This window comes from Saccopteryx bilineata, chromosome 1, assembly GCF_036850765.1.
Source record: "Saccopteryx bilineata isolate mSacBil1 chromosome 1, mSacBil1_pri_phased_curated, whole genome shotgun sequence".
In the NCBI taxonomy this organism is placed as follows: domain Eukaryota; kingdom Metazoa; phylum Chordata; class Mammalia; order Chiroptera; family Emballonuridae; genus Saccopteryx; species Saccopteryx bilineata.
In genome coordinates, this window is record NC_089490.1 from 319179167 (window position 1) to 319203470 (window position 24304).

The following is a 24304-nucleotide window of genomic DNA, read 5'->3' on the forward strand; positions in this document are numbered from 1 at the left end:
GGGAGGAGGCATTATTAGAAAGCTGTGGGGCCAGTCCGGAGCTGTCACTACTACTCAAGCCCGGTACTAGTTGAGTGTGAGGGGACGTGGAATCTGCAACCCCAGGAGACTCTTGCACTGCCCAGAAAGGTGAGCTGCAAAGATCACTGTCGCCAGCTATAGGGAGCCAGCAGAATCACTTTTCTCCACTTCTCTTCTCGTCAATGGCTGTACTGAGAAGTCCAAGTAGCCCCAGGGTTTTAGTGAGAAGGGATTGGGAACTACACGGCAAGCACGGGTTTGAAGCCAGAGAAAAAGTCGGGAGATAGAGCCGCATCTAATTGCTTTCGAAGCCTCCGCCACTCGAGTGCCGACTTGTGAGTACTCTGCGTCTCCCGTCCTCAGACTCATGTCGGAGAACTCTCCCAGTTAGGGCACGAGATCCCTACCTGTCCTCTTGCCACTTGCCACAGGGACGGAACAACTGCCCCCCTCCCCCTGAATACCAAATGGAGGCCAAGGGCAGTAGCTGACCAGCGCCGCCCCCTTCTGACCCAGGAGGTGGAGATCCTCCACCCCCAACCCCGCCCGATCAAGCCAAATTCAACATCTATTTTCTCCTCCAGCTGATCCTAGATCCCCGACACCACCTCCTCCTTCCCCTATCCCTCCTCCCTAAAAACAGGGGAGGAGAAAAGTGGAGTCAGGCCATTATGTCAGAGCTGAAGGCAAAGGCTTCCCGGGCTCCCCACGTGGTGAGCGGCGCGCCTTCCCCTACCCAGGTCGTATCTTCTCTGCTGGGACGCGCAGACACCGGCCCCTTCCGGACCGCGGACGCCTCGCCCGTAGTCTCCCTAGGTGGGCTGCTCTTCCCGCGGCCCTGCCAGGGACAGGACCCGGACAGGAAGACGCTGGACCAGCAGTCGCTGTCAAACGTGGAGGGGGTGTATCCCAGAGTTGAAGCCACAGGAGGTGCAGGTGGTGGCACCTCTAGACCCCCAGAGAAGGACAGTGGGCTGCTGGACAGTGTCTTGGACACACTCCTGGAGCCCTCAGGTCCCGGGCAGAGCCACGCCAGCCCTCCTGCCTACGAGGCCACCAGCCCTTGGTGCCTGTTTGGCCCCGAGCTTCCCGAAGAGCCTCGGGCTGTCCCCGCCACCCAGGGGGTGTTGCCCTCGCTCATGAGCCGTCCAGAGAGCAAGGCTGGCGACAGTTCCGGAACGGCAGCTGCTTATAAAGTGCTGCCCAGGGGCCTGTCACCGTCCCGGCAGCTGCTGCCCTCGACCTCGGGCAGCCACCACTGGCCCGGGGCCGCAGTGCGGCCGTCTCCGCAGCCCGCTGTGGTGGAGGTGGAGGAGGAGGATGGTTCCGAGTCCGAGGGCTCGGTGGCGGGTCCGCTTCTGAAGGGCAAAGCCCAGCCTCTGGGAGGCACGACGGCCGAGGGAGGAGGCGCGGTCACCTCTGCTGGGGCGGCCGAAGGAGGCGTCACCCTGATCCCCAAGGAAGATCCCCGCTTTCCCGCGCCCAGGGTCGCCCTGGCGGAGCCAGACCCGCCGGCCGCGCCTGGGCGCTCACCGATGACCACCATGGTGATGGACTTTATCCACTTGCCAATCCTGCCGATCAACCCGGCCCTGCTGGCCGCCCGCACCCGGCAGCTGCTGGAAGGGGAGAGCTACGACGGCGGGGCCCCGGCGGCCAGCGCCTTCGCCACGCCGCGGGGCTCGCCCTCGGCCTCGTCCACCCCGGTCGCGGCCGGCGACTTCCCAGATTGCGCGTACCCGCCCGACTCCGAGCCCAAGGACGACGCGTTCCCGCTCTACGGCGACTTCCAGCCTCCCGCCCTGAAGATCAAGGAGGAGGAGGAAGGCGCCGAAGCCTCGGCGCGCTCCCCGCGCCCGTACCTGGTGACGGGTTCCAATCCCGCTGTCTTCCCGGATTTCCAGCTGGCGCCGCCGCCGCTTCCTCCGCGAGCGCCGTCGTCCAGACCCGGAGAAGCGGCGGCGGTGGCGGCGGCGCCCGCCTCTGCCTCCGCCTCGTCCGCATCCCCGTCGGGGTCGACCTTGGAGTGCATGCTGTACAAAGCGGAGGCCACGCCGCCCCTGCAGGGCCCCTTTGCGCCCCCGCCCTGCAAGGCGCCCGGCGCGGGCCCCTGCCTGCTCCCGCGGGACTGCCTGCCCTCCGCCTCCACCGCGGTCTGCGCGGCGGGGGCGGCCCCTGCGCTCTACCCGCCGCTCGGCATCAACGGCCTCCCGCAGCTCGGCTACCCCGCCGCCGTGCTCAAGGAGGGCCTGTCGCAGGTCTACCCGCCCTATCTCAACTACCTGAGGTGAGGCCCGGCCCGGGCGGGGCGCGCCCGTGTCGCGAGAGTAGCGGGCCGGCGCTCGTGGCCGCCGCTCCGACCCTCCGCGCCCCGCACGGCCGTGAGAGGGTGGGTGGCCGGGGCGGGGCACCGCGCTAATTTGGCTTCCTTTTTCTTCCTCTCCTCGCTTTTTTTGGGGATACAAAGGGTGCGCAGAATATGCCGTTTTCGGAGCATGCATCCCGAAAACATTTTTCTTGCAAAGACGTGAGATTCCCAGGCAGGACCAGCCCTGATTTAAAACATGCAGCGTCACACTAGCTCCCCTGTAGCCCCGCGGAGCGCCAAGGGCGCAGCGAGTTTGGGACTTTATAAAATGATTCTCTTCTTAGAAGGACTTCCCTGGAAATGTCTGTCTTTGAGACGAAACCTTAAGGCACCAGTGGCCCTGGAGGGGTGGCACTTGACGTAGGGTACCCGGCTAGAACCGTTCAGTAGTCATACGAATCTCAAGATTAAAATTAATTTGTGCAATATATTTAAATTATGGGTTTAAATATCCATCACTGCACTGCACTGTAGTCTAATGTTATTTCGGATTCTCTACAAGTTTTCAGACAACTTTAATTTACATACTGAAGGAATGAAATTTTAAAGAAAAAGAATTTTTAGTACGGTGAATACGCAAAATTGTCAATATGTTGAACGATACTTTAAAATGACAAACACAAACTTCTTTAAGTAAACACTCGGTACAGGGTTCAGTTTTAAAACTCAGTACAAAAGCATTGGTAAGTATGACAGAACTTTCCTGAACAAAAATTACATGTTATTTATTGTACTTTTACGATAGTGCTGCTGATGAATGAATGGCTAAAAAGTTGAAGTTTGATGAACCCCATAGCGGCTTTAGTTTGAGAGTTTAATTTGCATGTGTTTCAAATGTGTGTATATACAGTTCTACTTTTTAAAATTCCCTTTCATTCTTTCAGTTCTGGGGTTAAGAAAACTTTGGAATTGGTGTTACACCTAAAATAAATGGAGTACTTTGTTTTGCTTTTCAAGGCCGGATTCAGAAGCCAGCCAGAGCCCACAGTACAGTTTCGAGTCATTACCTCAGAAGATTTGTTTAATCTGTGGGGATGAGGCATCAGGATGTCATTATGGTGTCCTTACCTGTGGGAGCTGTAAGGTCTTCTTTAAAAGGGCAATGGAAGGTAGGCTACTTTCCCCTGATTCTTTATTGGTGGTTTAATCTATTTTATAGATTTTGATTTTCATTTTCTTCTCAGAAATAGAGGTATTTCCATATAACTTAAAACATGATGTTTTCAGCAATATCTTTTTATTTACGATACTCAAAGTTGAATGTAGTTGGACATTATAATTGCATACTATATGTGACTAACACTTTGAATATTAGAAGTCATATTAATCTTGGGAACAATGCTACCATTCTTTATTAACTACTTAACTTTAAAAAATAGCTTTGTTCTAGTCATATTTTTATTATATATTATGTACAGTATATATCAAATTTAATTTTTTGATCAAAAGAAAAATAGTATAAGTCAAAATTCTATATATATAATTCTGTATGTGTGTATATATGCATATGTATATGATGCAGTTTAAATTTTTTGATGATTTTGTCTTTTCCCTATAAGCATATGTATGTAATACTTAAATAATAGTAATTATAAACAATCTTTTATTGATTTTAGAGAAAGAGAAAGAGAGAGAGAATGAGAGAGAAAAAGAAATATAGATTTGTTGTTCCACTTATTATGCATTCAGATTCCTGTATGTACCCTGACTGGGATTGAACCAGCAACCTTGGTGTATCTGAATAACTCTCTTAATCAACTAAACTACCCAGCCAGGCTCTAAACACTTAAAAAATTTTTTTGTTGTTCAGTATATTTGTGTAAGTGTGTGAGAAGATAGGAATAAACAGTTTAAAGAAAATGAAAATTTTGGACATCACATTAATATAATTTCTAAAGAAGTATTTTGCTTTAAATAAGACATTCATAAGAATTACATATTTAGCTAATGATTTTCAACTGGCTTGCAGAGTGTATTTCAGACTTGAACTTCCATAGGAAATGTTTCTTAATTTGTCTTTCTAGCTACACTAAATGCTAAAGAGCCAATCACATTTATATTGAAAAATCAAAATACATTTAAAGGTCTTTTCACATTTAATTCTAACAATAAGTGTATTTTATAATGAGCTGAAATGAGTTTAGATTTTCCTCTGGAGTTCTGAGATCACAACTAAACAGGGGACCAACAATGTGAACTTCTGGAGGGTTATTTTATTGTTTGTTTGTTTTTTTCTGTTGAGCCTTGCACTTACAAGTGGGAAAGAAAGGAGTGGGGAATTTTTACCTAAAAGAGTCTTTTGAAGGCATATTTATGCTAATACTAGCCTAAATGACATTGAACCAAAAATATTCCTTATCCATGTATATGCATAACAGGTGATTTGTTGCAACTATTATGCCTTTTTGATGAAAATGATTCCCAACTACATATTTATTAATAAATTTATATTCCTTCTACTGAAATTATTCATAAAAATATTTGCTTTGTATATTGTTAGAATGATTTTGTTCCACTAAGGATGAATGTATTTAATTGATGTTAAACATTAAGTATTCAGCTTCAGGGAGTTTTAATTCCATTGTAAATTAATTGAGGCAGTGTAAAAGTGAACACGAAAAAAAATAAGACAATTTAAGAGTGGTCTTAACTTTCCTATTGACATCCTTTAGTCATAGATACAGATGGAAGTTTTTTTGTGTGGAAGAGTTGATTCTCCAGTGAATATTTGGAATTACTGTTCCCATCTGACTTTGGTTCTGGTTTCTTGAACATTTCCTTTTGCATTAGTATAATTTCCTTCATTCTTACAGTTTCCTTAGAATAGATTAATTTTATAAATGAATGACCAGCTTATAATGTCCTAAAAGCCAGTTTAATCTAACCCAACTCCCTCTTTTTACAGATAAAAAATCTCACTTAAATCTGAGTTTCCAAAGCGCACACCAGTAGTAGCTGATCATTAGTCAATATAGGTTAGATATTCTTTTATTGCAGTGCTTCTTATTCAGGGATTGTGTACACAAGTAGATATATGATAAATAGTGTTTAATCTTTGGAAGTTACTTCAAAAACTTGCATATAGAGTCAAGTGCCCCAGTTGACTGTATACATGTGTCTATTGGTAGACTTTCTATTCTGTTCTCTTGATGTATTGGTCTATTATTTCACCAACACCACACTGTCTTGATTAATGTAGCTTTATAGTAAGTCTCAAAGTCAGGTAGTGTCGGTCTTCCAACTTTATTTTCCTTTTTCAGCATTGTGTTGGCTGCTTTGAGTCTTTTGCTTCCCTATATAAACTTTACATCATTTTGGCAATATCCATAAAGTAATTTCTGGGATTTTGATTGGGATTACATTGAATCTGTAAATCATATTAAAAAAACCCAACACTTTGACAATATTGAGCCTTCCTATCTATGAACATGGACTATCACTCCATTTATTTAGTTCTTTGATTTCACTCACTAGAATTTTGTGATTTTTTTAATGTAGATTTTGTACATATTTTGTTACATGTATACCTATTTTATTTGGGGGGATGCTAATGTAATTGTTTTTACTTGCAAATTCCACTTGCCTGTTGCTGGTGTATAAGAAAATAACTGACTTCTGGATATTATCCTTGTATCCTGCAATCTTGCTTAACAGCTTATTAGTTCCAGAAGAATTTTTTTTTTAGTCAATTCTTTCAGATTTTCTACACAATCACATCCTCTGCAATCAAAGACAGTTTTACTTTTCTCTTTCTTTCCAATGAACATACCTTTTATATGTTTTTCTAGTCCTACTGTATAGTAAGACTTCTACTACAATGTTGAAATTAAGTAGTGGAGTGAACATTTTTGCCTTGTTATTAATCTAATAAGTAAACTTCTAGTTTCTCACCATTAGAATTACATGAGTTACAGTTTTTTATAGATATCTCTTATCACGTTAAAGAAGTTCCCTTCTATTTCTATCTTGAGTTTTTATCATGAGTGTTGGATTTGTCAAATACTTTTTGTGAATCAATTGATATGAATACATGATTTGTTTTCTTTTTAGCTTATTGCTATAATGGGTTACACTAATTGTCTTTCAAATGTTGAGCCAGCCTTGCTTACCTGGGATAAATCCCATTTGGTCATGGTGTATAATTTTTTTTATAATTTTTGGATCCCATTTGCTAATATTCTTCAAAGGATTTTTATATTTATGTTTATGAGAGATATTAGAATATAGTTTTCTTGTAATGTCTTTGTCTGGTTTTGTATTTGAGTAGTACTGATTTTATAGAATGAATTAGGAAATATTTCTTCTGTTTCTATCTTTTGCAAGAGATTGTGGAGAATTGCTATAATTTCTTCCTTAAATGTTTGGTAGAATTCACCAATAAACTCATCTTAACATGGTGTTTTATGTTTTAGAAGGTGATTAGTTATTGATTCAATTCATTTAATAGATATGAGCCTATTCTGATTGTCTATTTTTTCTTGCATGCGTTTTGGCAAGTTGTGTCTTTCCAGGTATTGGTCTTTTTTATCCAGTGACCAATTTGTGAGCATAGAGTTGTTCATATTATTTCCATATTATCCTTTTAATGGTTATAGGATCTATAGTGATGTCTTCTCTTTCATTTCTGATATTAGCAATTTGTGCCTTCCCTCTTTTTTTCATAATTAGCCTGGCTAGAGAAATATTAATTGTATTGATCTTTTTAAAGAATCAGCATATGGCTTTATTTTTTTATTAATTTCCTGTTTACAGTTTCATTGATTTCTGATCTGATTTGTATTATCATTTCCTCTCACTTTATTTGGCTTAACTTGCTCTTTGTTTCCACTATCCTAATGTGAAAGCTTAGATATTTGAATTTAGATATTTTTTTCTGAATATATATTTAATACTATACTTTTTCCATTTAGCACTTTTGCTGTATACCACAGATTTTGATAATTTATCTTTTTATTTTTATTTAATTCAAATTATATTTTAATTTCTCTTGAAATTTTATTTTATTCATGTATTATTTAAAAATATGTTGTTAAATCTCCACATATTTTGAGATTTTTAAATAGTCTATTATTGATTTCTAGTTTAATTTTATTATAGTGTGACAGCAGACATTGTATGATTTAAATTTGTTTAGATATGCTTTATGGTCTAGAATGTGGTCTATCTTGGTGAATATTGCATGTGAGGTTGAGAAGAATGTGTATTGGGCTGCTGCTGTCTGAAGTAGTGTAGAGATATCAATTATATCCAGTTGATTGATAGTGTTTTTGAGTTCAACTAGTCCTTGCTGATTTTCTGCCTCCTGGGTCTCTCCATTTTTGGCACAGAGGTGTTGAAATCTCCAGCTATAAAAGTGGATTCATCTATTTTTCCTTGCAGTTCTATCAGTTTTGCCTCTCAAAATTTTGATGCTAGGTTCTTAGATGCATACATATTATTCTTGGAGAATTGATCCCTTTATCATTACATAGTAACCCTCTTTAACTATCCTTGCTTTGATGTCTGCCCTGTTTTTGCATTTACAAATTTGTCAGTTGTTTTTACTTTCATTAGAGCTCTGTAAGGCTTTTTTCATCTTCTGTAATCTACAAATTTATCTAACAATTCTTTTCACCGTTATTTCGTTAATATTTGGGCTTTTGAGAAGAAATTTTGCCAATAATCTTATTTAATTTGATTTTCTCTTCAATAGAGTTTAACATACAGTAGTTCCCTGTTTTTATTTTTTCTTCTTTTTTGCAAGAGAGACAGACAGACAGACAAGAAAGGAGAGAGATGAGAATCATCAACTCATAGTTGCACCTCTTAAGTTGTTCATTGATTGCTTTCTCATATGTGCCTTGCTGGGGAGCTCCAGCTGAGCGACTGACCTTTTGCTCAAGCCAGTGGCCTTGGGCTTTAAGCCAGAACCTTGAGCTTCAAGCTAGCAACCTTTGTTCTCAAGCTGGCAACCATGGGATCCTGTCTATGACCTCACGCTCAGGCTGGCAACCCTGTACTCAAGCTGGTGAGCCTACACTCAAACCAAATAAGCCCATGCTCAAGCCGACGACATTCAGGATTTGAACCTGGGACCTCAGCATCCTAGGTCAGTGCTCTATCCACTGTACTACCACCAGTCAGGCTATAGTAGTTTTCATATTACCCTAAAATTAAACATGTAGTAATCCACTGGACTTCACACTTAAACTCTATAAATAAACATAAACATTATTATTAATAAATAATAAATTTGGTAATTTATCCTCAAGTTGTAAATCTCTCAGTTTAATATTTAGTATGAATAGTAGTCTGCCTTTAAGCACAATTTTGCACTATGACCTATTCAAGTAAACCTTCACTTTACTGGAAAAAAAAAGGTTAAAAAGATAGTATTTGGTATAATCTGCTCAATATTTGGTTATATAGGGTTCCCAAATTATTAATGATCCTTCAGAAGCTGCACCTCATACCACTATATGAATCTGAGGGTGAAGCATTAATATCAATGCATACATGCTAATGCTAATCCCAACATTTGAGTTGTACTTAAATTACTCAAGTAACACACAATACATTCTCTTCTCAAAAATTAAAATATTACCAAGAATAAGGCTTAAGTCCTCTTTAATCAATACCTTTAATCTATTCCCTTCCCTACCATTCTTTTATACTTCTATCTCAGTTTTTCATGTGTGTGTGAACTATGTTGTCTTGCATATGTTAATATATAATTAGTACAATATACTATAACTTGCATTGTATTCTTTATCTTATTTTTTATGCAACACAGATTTGAAACTATGTGTTTTACATTGCTGTAGCTTGTTCTCTTAAATATTGCATAATATTTCATAGTATAAAATTCATCTTATTAAGGCATTATTATTAGAGCATTACTTGAGTATTTTTTGCTCTTGACTTTTTGGGTTCATGCCTTGTTCCTCTTTCTGGAATATAATTATTTTGATAACAGCTCTAAGTGCACTACATGATTAGCTTCTTTCATGTTGCTAAAATGATTTAATTTGTTGATTTATTTACTCCAGAAATGTGTATTGATACTTACTACAGTTCCTTGTGCTGGGACTAATAGATGAATATGTGTGTCATCACTTTGTAAGAGAAGTACAACACCAGAAAGTAAAAACAAAACAAAAACCTGTTGTACAATCAGTGAACAGAAGAATACTTTAATATGAACTATGCCAAAATTTTGGATGACACACCAAGTATTCAATTAGACAAATCTAGAAGGATTGCAGTTTGTTCCACTAACGAATCCTGATGCTGATTAAAAAGCTTATTTATTTAACAAACAACTATCCTTAACTATAATCCAGGCATTGTTCTAAGTGCTTTAGTATTTTACTTCATTTAATCCTTACAAGAGTCCTGTGAGGTAGAGGTACACTCATTACTTGTATTTCACAGATGAGTATGCACAGAGGTTAATAGAAAGTGTAGAGGCTAAGATTCAGACCCAGGTTTTTAATATCATTCTTTTTTTTTTCTTTTTTCTTTTTCTTTTTGACAGAGACAGATATAGGAGGCACAGACAGGAAGGGAGAGAGATGAGAAGCATCAATTCTTTGTTGCAACACCTTAGATGTTCAGTGATTGCTTTGTCATATGTGCCTTGACTAGGAGGCTACAGCAGAGCAAGTGACACATTGCTTAGGCCAGCAACGTTGGGCTTTAAGCCAGTGACCTTTGGGCTAAACCAACGACCATGGGGTCATGTTTCTGATCCCATGTTCAAGCCAGGGACTGCGCTCAAACTGGTAAGCTTGTATTCAAGCAGAATGAGCCTGCGCTCAAGCCACAACCTCAAGGTTTCAATCCTGGGTCATCTGCATCCCAGTCCGATGCTCTTCAGACGCTCTATCCATTCTGCCACTGCCTGATCAGGCATATAATTTCATTCTTAACTGTTGCTACACCCTCTGATGTTATGTACTTTATATAACATTTTAAAGAACGCTATAACTTTTTCTTGAAGCATAGTACCCCATAATAGTCATTTTTTTTTTCCTAAGTGAGAAGTGGGAAGGCAGACAGGCTCCCACATGCACCTGACCAGGATCCACCTGGCATGCCCATCAGGGGGCGATGCTTGGTCCGTCCATCTAAGGCATTGCTCTGCTGCAACTGGAGCCATTTTAGCACCTGATGTGGAGGCCATGGAGCCATCCTCAGTGCCTGGGACAACTTTGCTCCCATGGAGCCTTGGCTGCAGGAGGGGAAGAAAGAGATAAAGAGGAAGGAGAGGGGGAAAGATGGAGAAGCAGATGGGTGCTTCTCCTGTGTGCCCTGGCCAGGAATCAAACCTGGGACTTCCAGATGCCAGGCCAACACTCTACCACTGAGGTAACCAGTCAGGGCATAATCAATATTTCTTCAGGAAAAAAATACTTTTAATATTATTTACTCTTTGATGGCAAAGTGATTTATTTATGAACTTGAATAAACATATAGTGAGTATAGACCATGAGGTCAAAACTTTGCTATAACATTTGTAGAAGATACAAAAACTTAAGTGTAAAAATAATGTTTATCATTTATTGTTTTTTTAAATTCAGGCACTCATCTAATCTTTTTACATGTACTAACTCATTTACCCTTTACAAAAATTTCCTGAGACACATTCTTTTTCTGACAGCCTCTATGAAACAGAAACTGTACTCAATTCTTTATAGTCCTTATCTCTTTATTTTATTTCCACTTTTTATGTGTGTGAGCAGAGACTCAGAAGTTCAGTAATATTCCAAAAAGGAAGTAGCTAGTAATGGACAAGATTATTTATATTGTCTTGTAATAGTTAAAAAGGTGATTTATTGGAGATAAAATTACAATCTTCAAAAAATGATAATTAAGAAAACTTTTTTTCAAATAGATTATTCAATAAATGGTTTTGGGACTTATGCAAAAAATAATTTCAGGTGGTTAACAATTGAAGTGTTTTGGGGGTTTTTTGATGGAAAGTAACACTTGAAAACATGGAAAAAAGATGTCCTGTCATTTTGCTCATTTTTTTTGTTCATTTATTTATTCATACAAAAAAACAAAAACACATATGCAGTGACTTCTTTGTGCCAGGATTTGTGTTAAATATTAAGACTCAGAAATGAATAAGTCAAGTACATAACTTATGGAGAAAGAAATGTAAACACATCACTAAAATACAGACTAGTAATATTTATAGGAGATATTGGAAGCATAGGCTAGCGAGCAGCCAACTCTGGTGTTTACTTTCTGGAGGGCAGAGGGGAAAAGTATGAATCTTACATAAGCGTTAGATTAAAAAAATATTAAATTTTGAAAATCCTTATAATTTCAAAGTCTGTCACAGTGTTTGCATTGTTAACAGTATAGAAACCACAGTGGTTGATCTTTTGTTTAGCAGAGCACTTCGGTGAATATTTCTTTAATCAAAGTCAGTCTAGAGCCCACCTTTTGTTATAGGAGTTGTGGGGAATGTAAGTGTGAAGGACTTTTCCTCTCTGTGTACAACTGTAATATAAATTAGGGTGTTATTGGCTGGCAGCTGAGGCAGAGGAGGAAATAGAAGAGAGGGACTAACAGCAAAGGGGCAAATACTCGAGAAGAAATAAATGCCTGTGAGAAATGCCCTATTGTAGGAAACAATTGATGAATCCCTAGGAATGATGATGTCTGACAGCAACTTTGGAATTATTTACTACCCTATCTTTTTACTTCCTCTAGTTCCTTCCAAACCTTAAGTGAATTTACTGTTGCTTTGGGGAAATTAAGGAAGGTGGTGATGTTCAGTACCTGTAGCAATGGAGGCTGGCAAGAAAGGACAGCAGCAGCATGAGCCAAGACCATAAACTGGGCTGGAATGGGCCATTTAACCCAAAAGATACTAGAGCACCAGTTTTCTAATATGCATACAATTTAGGGTTGGAGCCTTGAAATGTGTGAAGAAAATGTTAAAATTTAACCCTGACCAGCTGGCTCAGTGGTAGAGCATCAGCCTGGTGTGTAGAAGTCCCAAGTTCGATTCCCGGCCAAGGCACACAAGAGAAGCACCCCTATGCTTCTCCACCCCTCCCCCTCTCCTTCTTCTCTATTCTCTCTCTGCCCCTCCCACAGTCAAGGCTCCATTGGAGCAAAATTGGTCTGGGCACTGAAGATGGCACCAGGACCTCACCTCAGGAGCTAGAATGGCTCTGGTTGCAATAGAGCAATGCCCTCGATGGGCAGTGCATAGCCCCTTAGTGGGCTTACTGGGTGGATCCCAGTCAGGTGCATGCAGGAGTCTGTCTCTCTGCCTCTCCACTTCTCACTTCAGAAAATACACACACAAAAAACCAAAAAAACCTTATCTTTATTTTTACTAGAAAAATAAAAAATGAATCATTGATATCAATAGTATCTATCCTAGCACACTCTCTCAATGCATACATTAGGGGCAGAGATGGCTTATGGAGTGCAAGGCCTCCAATGGAAGTGCCCAGGTTTCAAGATGCAGGGGCTTTGATGAGTGAAAGTCCTTCCTTTGTGACCATGGACTGCAGATTATCTGGACCCAAAAAGAAATCACAGACTGAAAATAATACAAATTAAATTAAGCATAGTAAACAAGAAAAATGCCAGGGCTGAAACATCTTCTACTTCCAATAATAGCCACTCACTAACCCGATGTAGAGCTCAAAACTAGAAAGTGTAATAAGACCTATCAGGAAACTGAAAAAAGAATTAAAAATGTTCAAGAATGTCAATTTGAAATACGAATTTATATACATTATCATAAAAGATGAACCTTGCTCTTAAGACTATGTTGTTCTAGAGATATTGGCTAGTAATTATATGAAGCCATTGTTGTAAACAAGACATTTAAATAGAGTACTCAGGACCTGAAAGCAAATCGCTACAGTTTTTTTAGCCATGTTTAAGGTCATGCGGCATTCAATTTAGTCATTCACAAATTTCACTTAACCTAATGAAAAATGTTTTGAAGGCTTGTCTCTACATACTAAGGTTCTTGCTGTTTTTGCTATCATAGTATAAATGACTGAAATAATACATGTGGAAAAAACCCCCAAAAATACATGAAAAACAAGTTGGTGGCAAACTAAATGTATTCAGCAAATACTTTTGGAAGACATGAAGAAAACAATTGCTCAAAATTTAAAGAAATAAATAGAAAAAAACTTACAATGTGGAAGTCTACTAGAGATGAAAAAACGTAGATTTTCATATGTCTTGGTTTATAGTACAGTGTATTACTGCCAAAAAGTAATCATCAAAAAATCCAATTCAGTAAAATGCGAGGTTGAATTACGATGAACTAATGAAATGATTGGAACAACAAGCTTGTGCAGCCTGGTGGCTTGGAGCTCATGGGGTCTACTGTGCAATGCAAACCCATCTAGTCTCAGTGGTTGTTTTACCATGTTAAGCAGCAGAGGAAAAGATTTTGGATCTTGTGAGCAGCGAGTCCAGGAAATCTGGTTACTTAGGACCCTTTTGCTTGGCCCTCCTGGGGGTTAACACAGATTAAGGCTGATAAAATTGCCTCCCTTTTCTCTGCCCAGCTTCACTCTGCTCTTGATTTTTGAGAAGAGGTATTAACTGGAGGACAGGAGCCACTTGACAATTAAATATCTTCTGAGTTAACATTATCCCATCATCACTAGATGTTTTATGATGGGGCTTTATTGGTTGCTAATTTCTCTTTTGACAATGAAGTATACAAAAAAACTATGTTTTTGATGTCTCAATAAAGCAAAGGTAGATAGAGAAGATAGAGTCTCCATAGTAATTGCCTTCCTTACTAAAATAATGTGTTGTGGGAAGACTGCACAAACCACAAATAGTAATGTTGCTGTGAGATTAAAAAAAATGATTTCAGGTTAAAATTGCAGGTAAGATACATTATATTCATACATTGCTTTTTTCATAGGCATGCTATATGTTGCAGCAAACAAATTGAAATAATAAATTAACAAAGCTCTGCAAGATGTTGTTGCTGAGGTGGTTTTTTAACACAAGGCCCTTAGAATACTGCAAAATGTTAATGATACTTTGCAATACAATGAGGCAGATTAATGGAAACTTCCTTTATGACACACTGGCTCTCTCACTGGACGGTACTTAAAAAGTTGGTCAGATTCAAAGATGAGCTACATGCTTTCCTTTATAAAAGGATATGTGTTCCAAATCTCTGACCTTTTCAAAATGCCAACTGTCTCGGTAGTATATTACTTAGAAGGTATTTAGCAGAAAAGACACTTCATCTTTCACTTCAGGTTAAAAACAATGTTTTTGATAGAAAAACTAAAGTCACTCCCTTTCGCAAGACATTTTGGGATGTACAGAACATTTTGAAAAACAAGTATCTACAGATGACTCTTGTTACTTGATTTTGTTGTGAAGGCATTATAAGTATATTATAGAGAAAAAGTTTCATAACTACATACTTAGAACACTTAGAAATAGGATTTTCTAACTTCTTAAAAAAAACCTTCCAAAGAGTATCAATGATTAGGTTCTATACATATTTATTAATAATAGTGGCATTCCTGCAACACATCACATAGCGGGTACTCGGCTACTTGTGTTACCTGAGCACAAAGAGGTTAAATCGTTTGCATAGACAAATAGCAAAGCAATGTCGGAGCTGAGATTGGAACCCAAAGAACCTTCTCTCTTATTCACTACCTTGCATCTTATTATTAACTAATGTCTCTTTGTCCTAATTATTTGTAATGAAAACTGATTTTCATCAGGGAGGGTTGAAATTTGTTGGCTGAATTTTAGGGGAAAAGAAGCTTTGCATAATTGTTAGGTGAAATTGAAAAACATTTATTGTGACTAAGTAATTTGCATTACATATGGGTCATTCATTCATTGTCCCTGGTGTCTGGATGACTATCTTCCCCTTCTCTCTCTTTCTTCTAAGCTGGACAGCATTGTCCCATCCTTACTCTGCTCTGATGACCTTGCTTCCTCATTTTCTACAAAAACTCCATGAAACTGCTACCACCACATGTTCTCATGTGGCATCTGCCATATCATTGACTCTTCCTCCTGTTTCTAGGGATCTGTGCTCCTCTTCAAGGCCAGTCCTGTCACTGTGCAAACTAGGTCCAGTCTCCTGTTGACTTACCAGGAGATGGCTATATGCAGAAGAAAAATAAATTGCATAAAAATAAATTTCATAAATGAGGAAAAACCATTTATACATGTAAAAAGTCATAATCTTACATCAGAGTCACACAGTGATTTAAATAACCTTGTTAGCATATAGTTTTGTAACTTTTTCATATGTGTTATATAAATGTTTTACACACCTCTTTACTCAATAGTATATGAAATTTTCTCTAGGTCAGATAGTTGTTTCGGTTTTTAAAATGCTATGTGTAGTTTCTTATCTCCCCTAAATGCCTACTTGTTAGCTAAATATGTAATTGGAAGGGTAGATGCAAGTAGTTAGATGCTGCATGCAATTTGGTGTTTTCCAACTTAAAAGATATGTAAATAATTAGGAAAGTTTAGGAGAGATCCACAAGCATTATTTTGTCTATAAAGACAGCAGTAGGGCTAGCTTTAGGAAGGATAGATGAGAAACTGACCCACAGTTAAAAAGAAATTAAATTTAAAAGAGACAAAAGGCAGAAAAAAGAGGAAATAATTTTGAATGGTAACATTGAGGAGGACTTTAAAAAACTAAATATTGGAATGTTACATAGTAAGATTCTATGAACAACTTGGTTCCTCTATTGGAATATACCCAGAATCTGACCTCTTATCACCACCTCCACTGACCACTTTGGTTCAAGCCACAATTATTCTCCTTTGGATTTACCCCCCTCTTAACTGTACCCACCTTTGCCCTACTAGAATCTGTACTCAACCTAGGAGCCAACATGATTGGTGTTAAAGTGTATACCAGATCATGTCATTTGGCTCAAAACTATGCAATGACTCTATATTTCTGTCAGAGAAAAATCAAAGTGTTTAGTGGTCTCCACTAACTCCAGACACACTCTGAACCTCCCTTCCTCTCCTGTTCTCCCTGGCTCAGTCAGCTCCAACCCTATTAGTTCCCTCAGACAATCCAGGCCACCTCTCAGGGTCTGGAAAATTGACTCTCTCCTCTCTCATTCCATTTTCTGACACTCCACATTCATCCAGCTCATTCTAATTTTCAGCTGTGGTCAGTGTCCCGGAACATACCAAACTGCCAGTCTCTCATTTAATAGTCACATTCCCCCACTAGAATATTGTCATATTATTTGATTTAACTCCTCTGTCAGTAATAAGTAGATGAGATTTTAGGAAAAGTAATACTTAAACTTGATTTGCTAAAGGAAACAAAAGAAAACTTAGGTAATAATGTATTTTGAGGTATTAAGACAAAAGATGACAACAGAACAAGGAAGTGTCAAAGGAAACAACGAGGTGAAATAAAAACATAGATGATGAGATCAGAAAATGGTAAAAGTCCAAAAACCATAGTAGCAGAGTTAAAATCTATATTGGAAACCATAAGGAGAGGAGAATAAAATCAGTTATGGAGAGTTCATATATCAAGCTATGGTTTATTACCACATTTCCCCACATATAAGATGCACCCTTTTTCAAAAATTTTGCATCTAAAAACTAGGTGTGTCTTATACAGTGCTCGTAGATTATTTTACTTGCATTTCCCGTTTTTTCGTGCTTGTTTTGCACTCATTGTTGAACACAGATGAGGACAAGCTAATGGATTGGAGTTTTGACAGTGATGAGGAGTTGCATGAATTTTATGATGAATAAAACTTGAGTTCAATAACTTCATATAATCATTTTTTTTTCAAATTTCTGGCCCCCAAATTAAGGTGCATCTTATACATGGGAAGCGTCTTATACATGGGGAGATATGGTATTTTTACAATGTACCAGTCAAGATGCTGAGTAATTTATCTAACTTAGACTCATTTAATTATATACCATTTATCTTTTATTTCCATCTTATGGATGGGTAAACTAAGACTTAATAGTTTTCTCAAGGTTTAGTTAGTGATAAAGCTAGAATATGAGTGAAAGTCCACTTGATTATAAAGCATATGGTCTCATCACTGTGCTTTTGAATAGCAAACATAAACAGAACAGATATTCAAACCATAAATAATCAGTGTTTCTGGAAAATAAACAAAAAATAAGTTTAGCAAAAGTATTAACTGATTGTGGAAAGTAACCTCCTAATATCTCACCATTAGCACCCAGAACAATGTCAGATATGGGAGATATAAAAAAAATATTTGTTTACTGAACTATCATAATAATACCTATTAAGCACTTAGTCTGTCTTAGTTCTACATGTTTTAACACATTTTACTTAACTCTCAAACAACTTTTGAACTATTATTTTATACATGAAGAAAATGAAACACTAAGAGGTTAAATGATTTATTCAAGGTCTTATAGTTAATAGGTGGTAGAACTTGGATAGCAGAAGTAAATTTAACAGTTAAATAAAAATTTTACTTTATACATCAAAAGGGCTTATATTGTCCCAAACAAATATAATGAAATAAAGCTACACTTCCACAGGCATTGAAAAATTTTTAGTGTCACACAGAACGAAAATACCCTCTATGATTTTAAACAGGAAGAAAACAGGTTACCTACCAAGAAATACAACTTGGGCTCACATTAGATTTTCTCTTTGAAACACTACGTGATGAGATTGGCAAGAATTCTATTAAGGTGAGCCACCATTCATTCTTGGGTGAAAGCAATACAGACACACGCGCGCGCACGCGCGCACACACACACACACACATACACACGAATAAAGTTTTAGGAATATGCCCAGTCTCTACTGAAGTACATGTTTGTCTGATACTTGGGAGAAATTGAATTCCTGGGGTGGCCTCTTGTTCAGGATAAAGCTTATTAATGTTCTCTTATCAGAGATGGGAGGTGCCATTCTCTCTGCCCTGGCTACCCACCAGTGAGATTAACTCTCCCGATGACTCTTTTCAGATGTCATATGTTCATATCTGGTGCCCAGTGCCCATGTCTCTCTTATTAAGGATCATATCTTGTGCCCACTTTGTTCCCAGACCAAGAATCTTTATGTCTACCCCATCCATAGGTATTTCCGTGTACCTTTTAAATATCTATATAATATATATTTTGTTATATGAATTACATGAAATAAAGCTGTTAAATTCCTAGTACACTGGCCCTGAGTATTCTCAATAAAATTTTGTTTCCTTTCTTCTTCTGCCCCTATACATTTTCTTTGACTTTAATTAGAAACCCATGAATCTTACATTTAAGATACTTTCAAAATTGCATCATCTGGCTCTCTTTCACACTCTGCCAAATATTCATTCTTCTCCATTTTCACTCACTTTCTACATGACCAATTCCAGATTGGCTAATATGAAACACTGATTCAAACCTATATGTTATTCTGTCTTTAGATTACTTTGTATTCTAGAAAACATACAGAAAATTTGAATAAGTAGTAAAGTGAATATCCATACTTAACTATGTCAAAGTAAGTTGTAGACATCAAATTTCACCTCCCAAGATTTCAAATTGTATCTCCTAAGAAGAAGAACATTCTGCAATATAACCACAATATCATTATACCCAAAAATTTTACATTGATATAATACTTTTATCTATTATATAGCCAATATTACATTTACCCAATTATATATTATTTTATTAGCAGGATCAAATCAAGAACTTTGTATTTCATTTGGTTTTTAGCCTTCTTTAATCTAAAAGAATTATCATCATTTTTTGTCTTTAACAACATTGATATTTTTGAGGAGTCAAGGCAGCTGTTATGTAGAAATTCTCCACAATCTGGATTTGTCTGATTTTTTCCACATTATTAGACTCAGATTAAACACCCTGGCAAGAATCTTACACAGGCCAGTGGTTCCAAAACATCTGGTCTCATGTATCCTTTACATAATTAAAAATTATTAAGAACCTAAAGAGTTGTTTTTATGGATTATATCTATTAATATTTATCATATGATAAATGAAAACATATTTTTCAAACTTTTTATTAACTTGTTTAAAAAAGCAAACTCATTAGATGCTCAGTTTTCAAACCAAAAAATGTTAATGACAGAGTAACATTGTTTTACATTTTTATAGGTCATTTTAATGTCTGCCTTAATAAAATGCATCTGTATTTCATACCTTCATCTACATCAGTCTGTTGCAATCTGTTGTTTTGGTTGAAGTGTATGAAGAAAATGTGTCACACAGATGACTAGTTGGAAAATGGTGAAGTAATTTGTCTTTTTAGATTTGAGAAGTGGAGGTCTTTTAATTAAGGATTGCTAAAGGGTGATATTCTACTATATTTCTTCTAATTTTATAGGCTGTAAATCTTTTTAATAGTTCTTGTTCTCTTCCAAAAGTAATTTTATAATCTTAAATTATAATTTTTGCTGGAAGGCTTATTAGATATTTAATTATTTCACGTTATAAATCAATTTTTAAAGTAATGAGTTTGTGCCCTAGCAACCTCCAGTAGTTTTTAGTGAGTTCTTTTTTTTTTCTTTTTCTTTCTTTTTTTCTTTCATATTATATGTACTTGTGGCTTTTTATATAGTCATTGTGTTCCATTCACTTAAACTATTCTTTTTTTATGTTCATATTGTCTTATCTTTGGTCAGTTTGTCTTCTACAAAATTTTATTAGCTCTCAATAACATCAAATTGTGTCACAACAAAGTATCCCAAGGTCAACTTGTACGTTTCCAGTCCCAGCCATGTCTCTAAGGAGCCCTGGTTCCTTTTAGGTGAAAATATTAGACATAACAATCTGGACCCTAGCATCTATTGCTGCTACATTTGTCTTTACTTCTGGACATATTCAGTGGACAGACCTAGAAAAGAAATCTGTTTTAAAAATGGCATGATCGTGACTTTACACCAACATTTCTCAACCTTGGCACTACTGACATTTTGGGCCAGTTAATCCTTTGTTGTAGGGACTGTCCTGTGTATATTGTAAGATGTTAAGCAGCATCCCTGGCATCTCCTCAGTAGCAGTTACCCCTCAGTTCTGTACACCCAAGTTTTTCCTATGCATTGTGAAATATTCAAGAGCGAGATTCGGGTAAGGGGGAAAAACTGCCTCTAGTTAGTTGAGAGCCACTTGTTTACACTTACATTTCTAGCAACCTTAAAACAATTCCCTAATTGTTTTATCCAGTTGTGTATAAATATATATATCTTTCAAAATACCAATTTCAGCAACACATCTATCAAAACATGCTTTATTGGGCTAGTTTTTCATTCTCTGCATAAAATTTTAGGCTCATCACATAGCTTTTAATCAGAAGAATAATCTCATTTTAGTAATCAAAATGCACAGGTCAGCATTATTGTCAAACTTCCAATTCTCACCTACTTGAGGGTTTCTCTGTTGCCCCAGCTCAGTCCTACTTGGGGCCTGAAGCCTTCAGGGAAGAAAAGAACAAGGACACTTTTCCTCTCTGTTTACCCTGCTCACACTCCTAAGACTCACTAGAGGTGGATCAGGATGATGGCACAGGTAGAGGGCTGACAGAGAGGGGACAGCATTACAGAGCAGGTAGGGTAGGTCACTGGGATTCTCCATCTTTAATGGATGATTATAGCTGATTCTCTAGCAATACATTTTGGTGGGATTCTTAGGGATATTTTATTGAGAATGCAGGTGATGCCTCTCTTCTCTCTGGACATTTCTGACTCCAGCCCTCAGCCTCTGCTCTTCCAGTGGTCAGCCATACGTGGTGTCTTCCAGAAGACAGCCTATACTGGACTGCAATGTAGGCTGTCCTCTTGGGTGGAACCATTTTATTGACACTAATATTCTCAGAAACATTCTCAAATAAAATTATACAGCTTAATGAATTATCACTAAATAAATTAAACCATGTTACTAACATCACCCAGGTCACAAAATTAAAAAAAATAAGTAATTTCTCAGAGGCTCCCTTGCACCCCTTCCAGTTGCTCCCAGAAGTAACCTCCACCACAACTTCTAACATCATAGATGGTTTTGACTGTTTGGGAATTTTATTTTAATGGAATCATACAGTATTTTTCTATGTCTATTTACTTTACACGGGAGTTCATCCACATTTTTGCATGGATGAGATATTTATTCTCATTACAGTTTAATAATGCATTGAATAAATAATAAAGCAGAATTTGTTTATACATTCTATACATTATATTATAGATGATTATTTAAGTTGTTTTCAGTTTGGGCTATTATGAACACTGCTTCTGTAGATATTCTTGTATAAATTTTTTTTCTCCATATGTGCATACCTGTTCTTATGCATGAGTTTTGCATTTGATCCTCCCAGAACCCTGGGAATTTCAATGGACTTAGACTGGTATTTGTTCTTTAGATAACACCATGCAGGAGTGGAAATTTACTTCACATGAAGCCCAAAATGTTTTTGGTTTTTTTTTTTTTTCAGTCATGGATGACTCTTCTCCCCACCCAAACTTGTAAGTGACCCCTGGCTTCATTGGCATGTCTTTGTAGTGTTTTCTAGTGCTGTTTCCATGGATAAGACAGCCTTTGAGTCTCCCCATTTATGCAGACCTCAGTTCACTCCCCTTTCTCACAGTGGACCTGAGGTTACAAATTCTAGCCCCTCATGATTTTTAAGCCCCAATTACCATTTTTTCAACTTTACAATGGTGTGAAAGCAATATATGGTACATAATAAATTTTGTGAAATAGTTAACACTTTATTATAAAATAGGCTTTGTTTTAGATGATTTTGCCCTATAAGCTAATGTAAGTATTTTGAGCATGTTCAAGGTAGGCTAGGCTAAGTTATGTGTTAGGCAGGTTAAATGTATTAAGTGTATTTTTAATTTAACTGTATTTTCAACTTGCATTGGGTTTACCAGGACGTAACCCCATTGCATAAGTCAAAGAGCATCTGTATATGTTTAAATTTACATAGGACTCATTTTTAGTTCTTTCATACCAGCCTTTCTCCCTCATGCATTCTCTATTGCACTCATTTATTGACTAAGTAGCATCTTTAGGACACTGTTTAGGAAGAATATATCAGGGCCTTATTTTCTGACTTTCTGCATATTTGAAAGTGTCTTTCAGTTGCTTTTAAAATTGAATAACTTGACTAGGTATAGAATTCTTTTATGTCTAAGACAGATCTAACTATATTTGAAATTTAGGGATGAGGTAATAATCAGGATTATAGGAGACATTTATTAAGTTCTTGCTATGTGCCAGACTATTTTAAGATCTTACATGAGCTGATATAATCCTTTAATGCAACCCTAGATACTAGTATTATCTTTATTTAACTTACCAAAAGGTAAAAAAAGGTCACCCAGCTAGTAAATAGTGGGGTTGAAATTTGAACTTACACAATATTACTTCCTACTCTTAACCTCCTATACTAGATAATAAGCCAAAATTTCTGTGTTGTCTTAAGCATGTTACTTCTCGGTGCCTCAGTTAACTTTCTATAAAATGGGAGATATATATATATATATATATCATTATATATTATAATTACATTATATATAATATATAAAACTTTCAAAGGTTGCTGTGATGATTAAATGAGTTAATATATACAAATATCTTATAATAGTGCCTAATATATAGTAAGTGCTTAAAAATTGCCTATTGCTATTATTATCTTATGGATAGAAAGCTACAGATCTGAGCTTTGAACAAGCAGTCTGACTTCAATAACTGTTCTTCAACATCCAGTATCAGCTATTAAAATGGCATCTTCATTTAGTGGGGAAAAGTGACTATTTGAAAAATAGTGTTGGGATATATTTGATAAACAATACTCATTGAATCAATGAGGGTTTTGTAAAACTATATATACATTCACATAACAAATATTAACAAATAGATAGTATGTACTCTTTAGGTCTGTATAGGCAGGTTGAAAGGAAATGTGAAACTGAAAATAGTCACATGCTAATATGGTTGTTGATGATTTTTCATTTTGAATTTTCTTAATTTGCTACAAAATTTCTCTAATAATACAATTTATTAAATCAAAATTTTAACCATATAACTGCTACATTCTTCTTTGTATGTGCTGAGTTTGAGCTATCTACAGAGATGACTGGAAGGACAGAGCTCAGGATGAGATTTTGGAACACTAAGAAGATGATGAAACTACCCACATAGTGTTTACAATGGAAAACAACATACAAAGAATAGTCAGAGGAAGAGGGATTGGCAAAGGGACTGTTGCAAACACAGAAGAAGAGTCCTACTCCCAAAAAACAAATCAGAAGAGCAGGTGGGGAGTGAAATTGCCAGTGGGAACTTACACAGAGCTCAGGAAAGAACCCACATTACTTAGGAATTAAATCTTTGATGATGTTAAACTATTTTATAATGAGAGTGAAAAACAGCAATTTTTTTTTTCTGAAGTGAGAAGCAGGGAGGCAGAGAGAAAGATTCCCGCATGTGCCCAACCGGGATCCACCCAGCAAGCCCACCAGGGCCATTGCGCCATTACAACCAGAGCCATTCTAGTGCCTGAGGTGGAGGCCGTCAAGCCATCCTCAGCACCCGGGCCAACTTTGCTCCAATGGAGCCTTGGCTGCAGGAGGGGAAGAGAGAGATAGAGAGAAAGGAGAGGGAGAAGGATGGAGAAGCAGGTGGGCGCTTCTTCTTTGTGCCATGGGCGGGATTTATACCCAGCACCTCCACATGCTGAGCCGATGCTCTACCACTGAGGCAACTGGTCAGGGCCTTATGAACCAATTACATTTTGCTAAGGAGTAAAGAAAGTTGGGTAGTTAGAGTGCATATTAAGATGACTTTTGCAACAACATAGATGACAAAAAGAGGATGTGAAAATTTAGAATGAGACAGAATTACAGAATTCCTTTCTTTTTCCTCTTGATACTAGAGTTTTGGGAATGGAAAAAC

At 37.8% G+C, this 24304-nt stretch overlaps 1 protein-coding gene across 2 annotated transcripts in view; it reads left to right on the forward strand.

Moving 5' to 3' along the window:
• Positions 1-692: 692 nt before the first annotated feature.
• The window catches only part of PGR (progesterone receptor), a 101301-nt gene continuing 77689 nt past the window's right edge, over positions 693-24304 (forward strand). For both annotated transcript variants that reach the window (XM_066253669.1, XM_066253670.1), the window contains exons 1-2: positions 693-2308; positions 3347-3498. In XM_066253669.1, coding sequence (XP_066109766.1) covers positions 693-2308; positions 3347-3498 — 1768 coding nt within the window. The remainder of the gene's footprint in view (positions 2309-3346; positions 3499-24304) is intronic.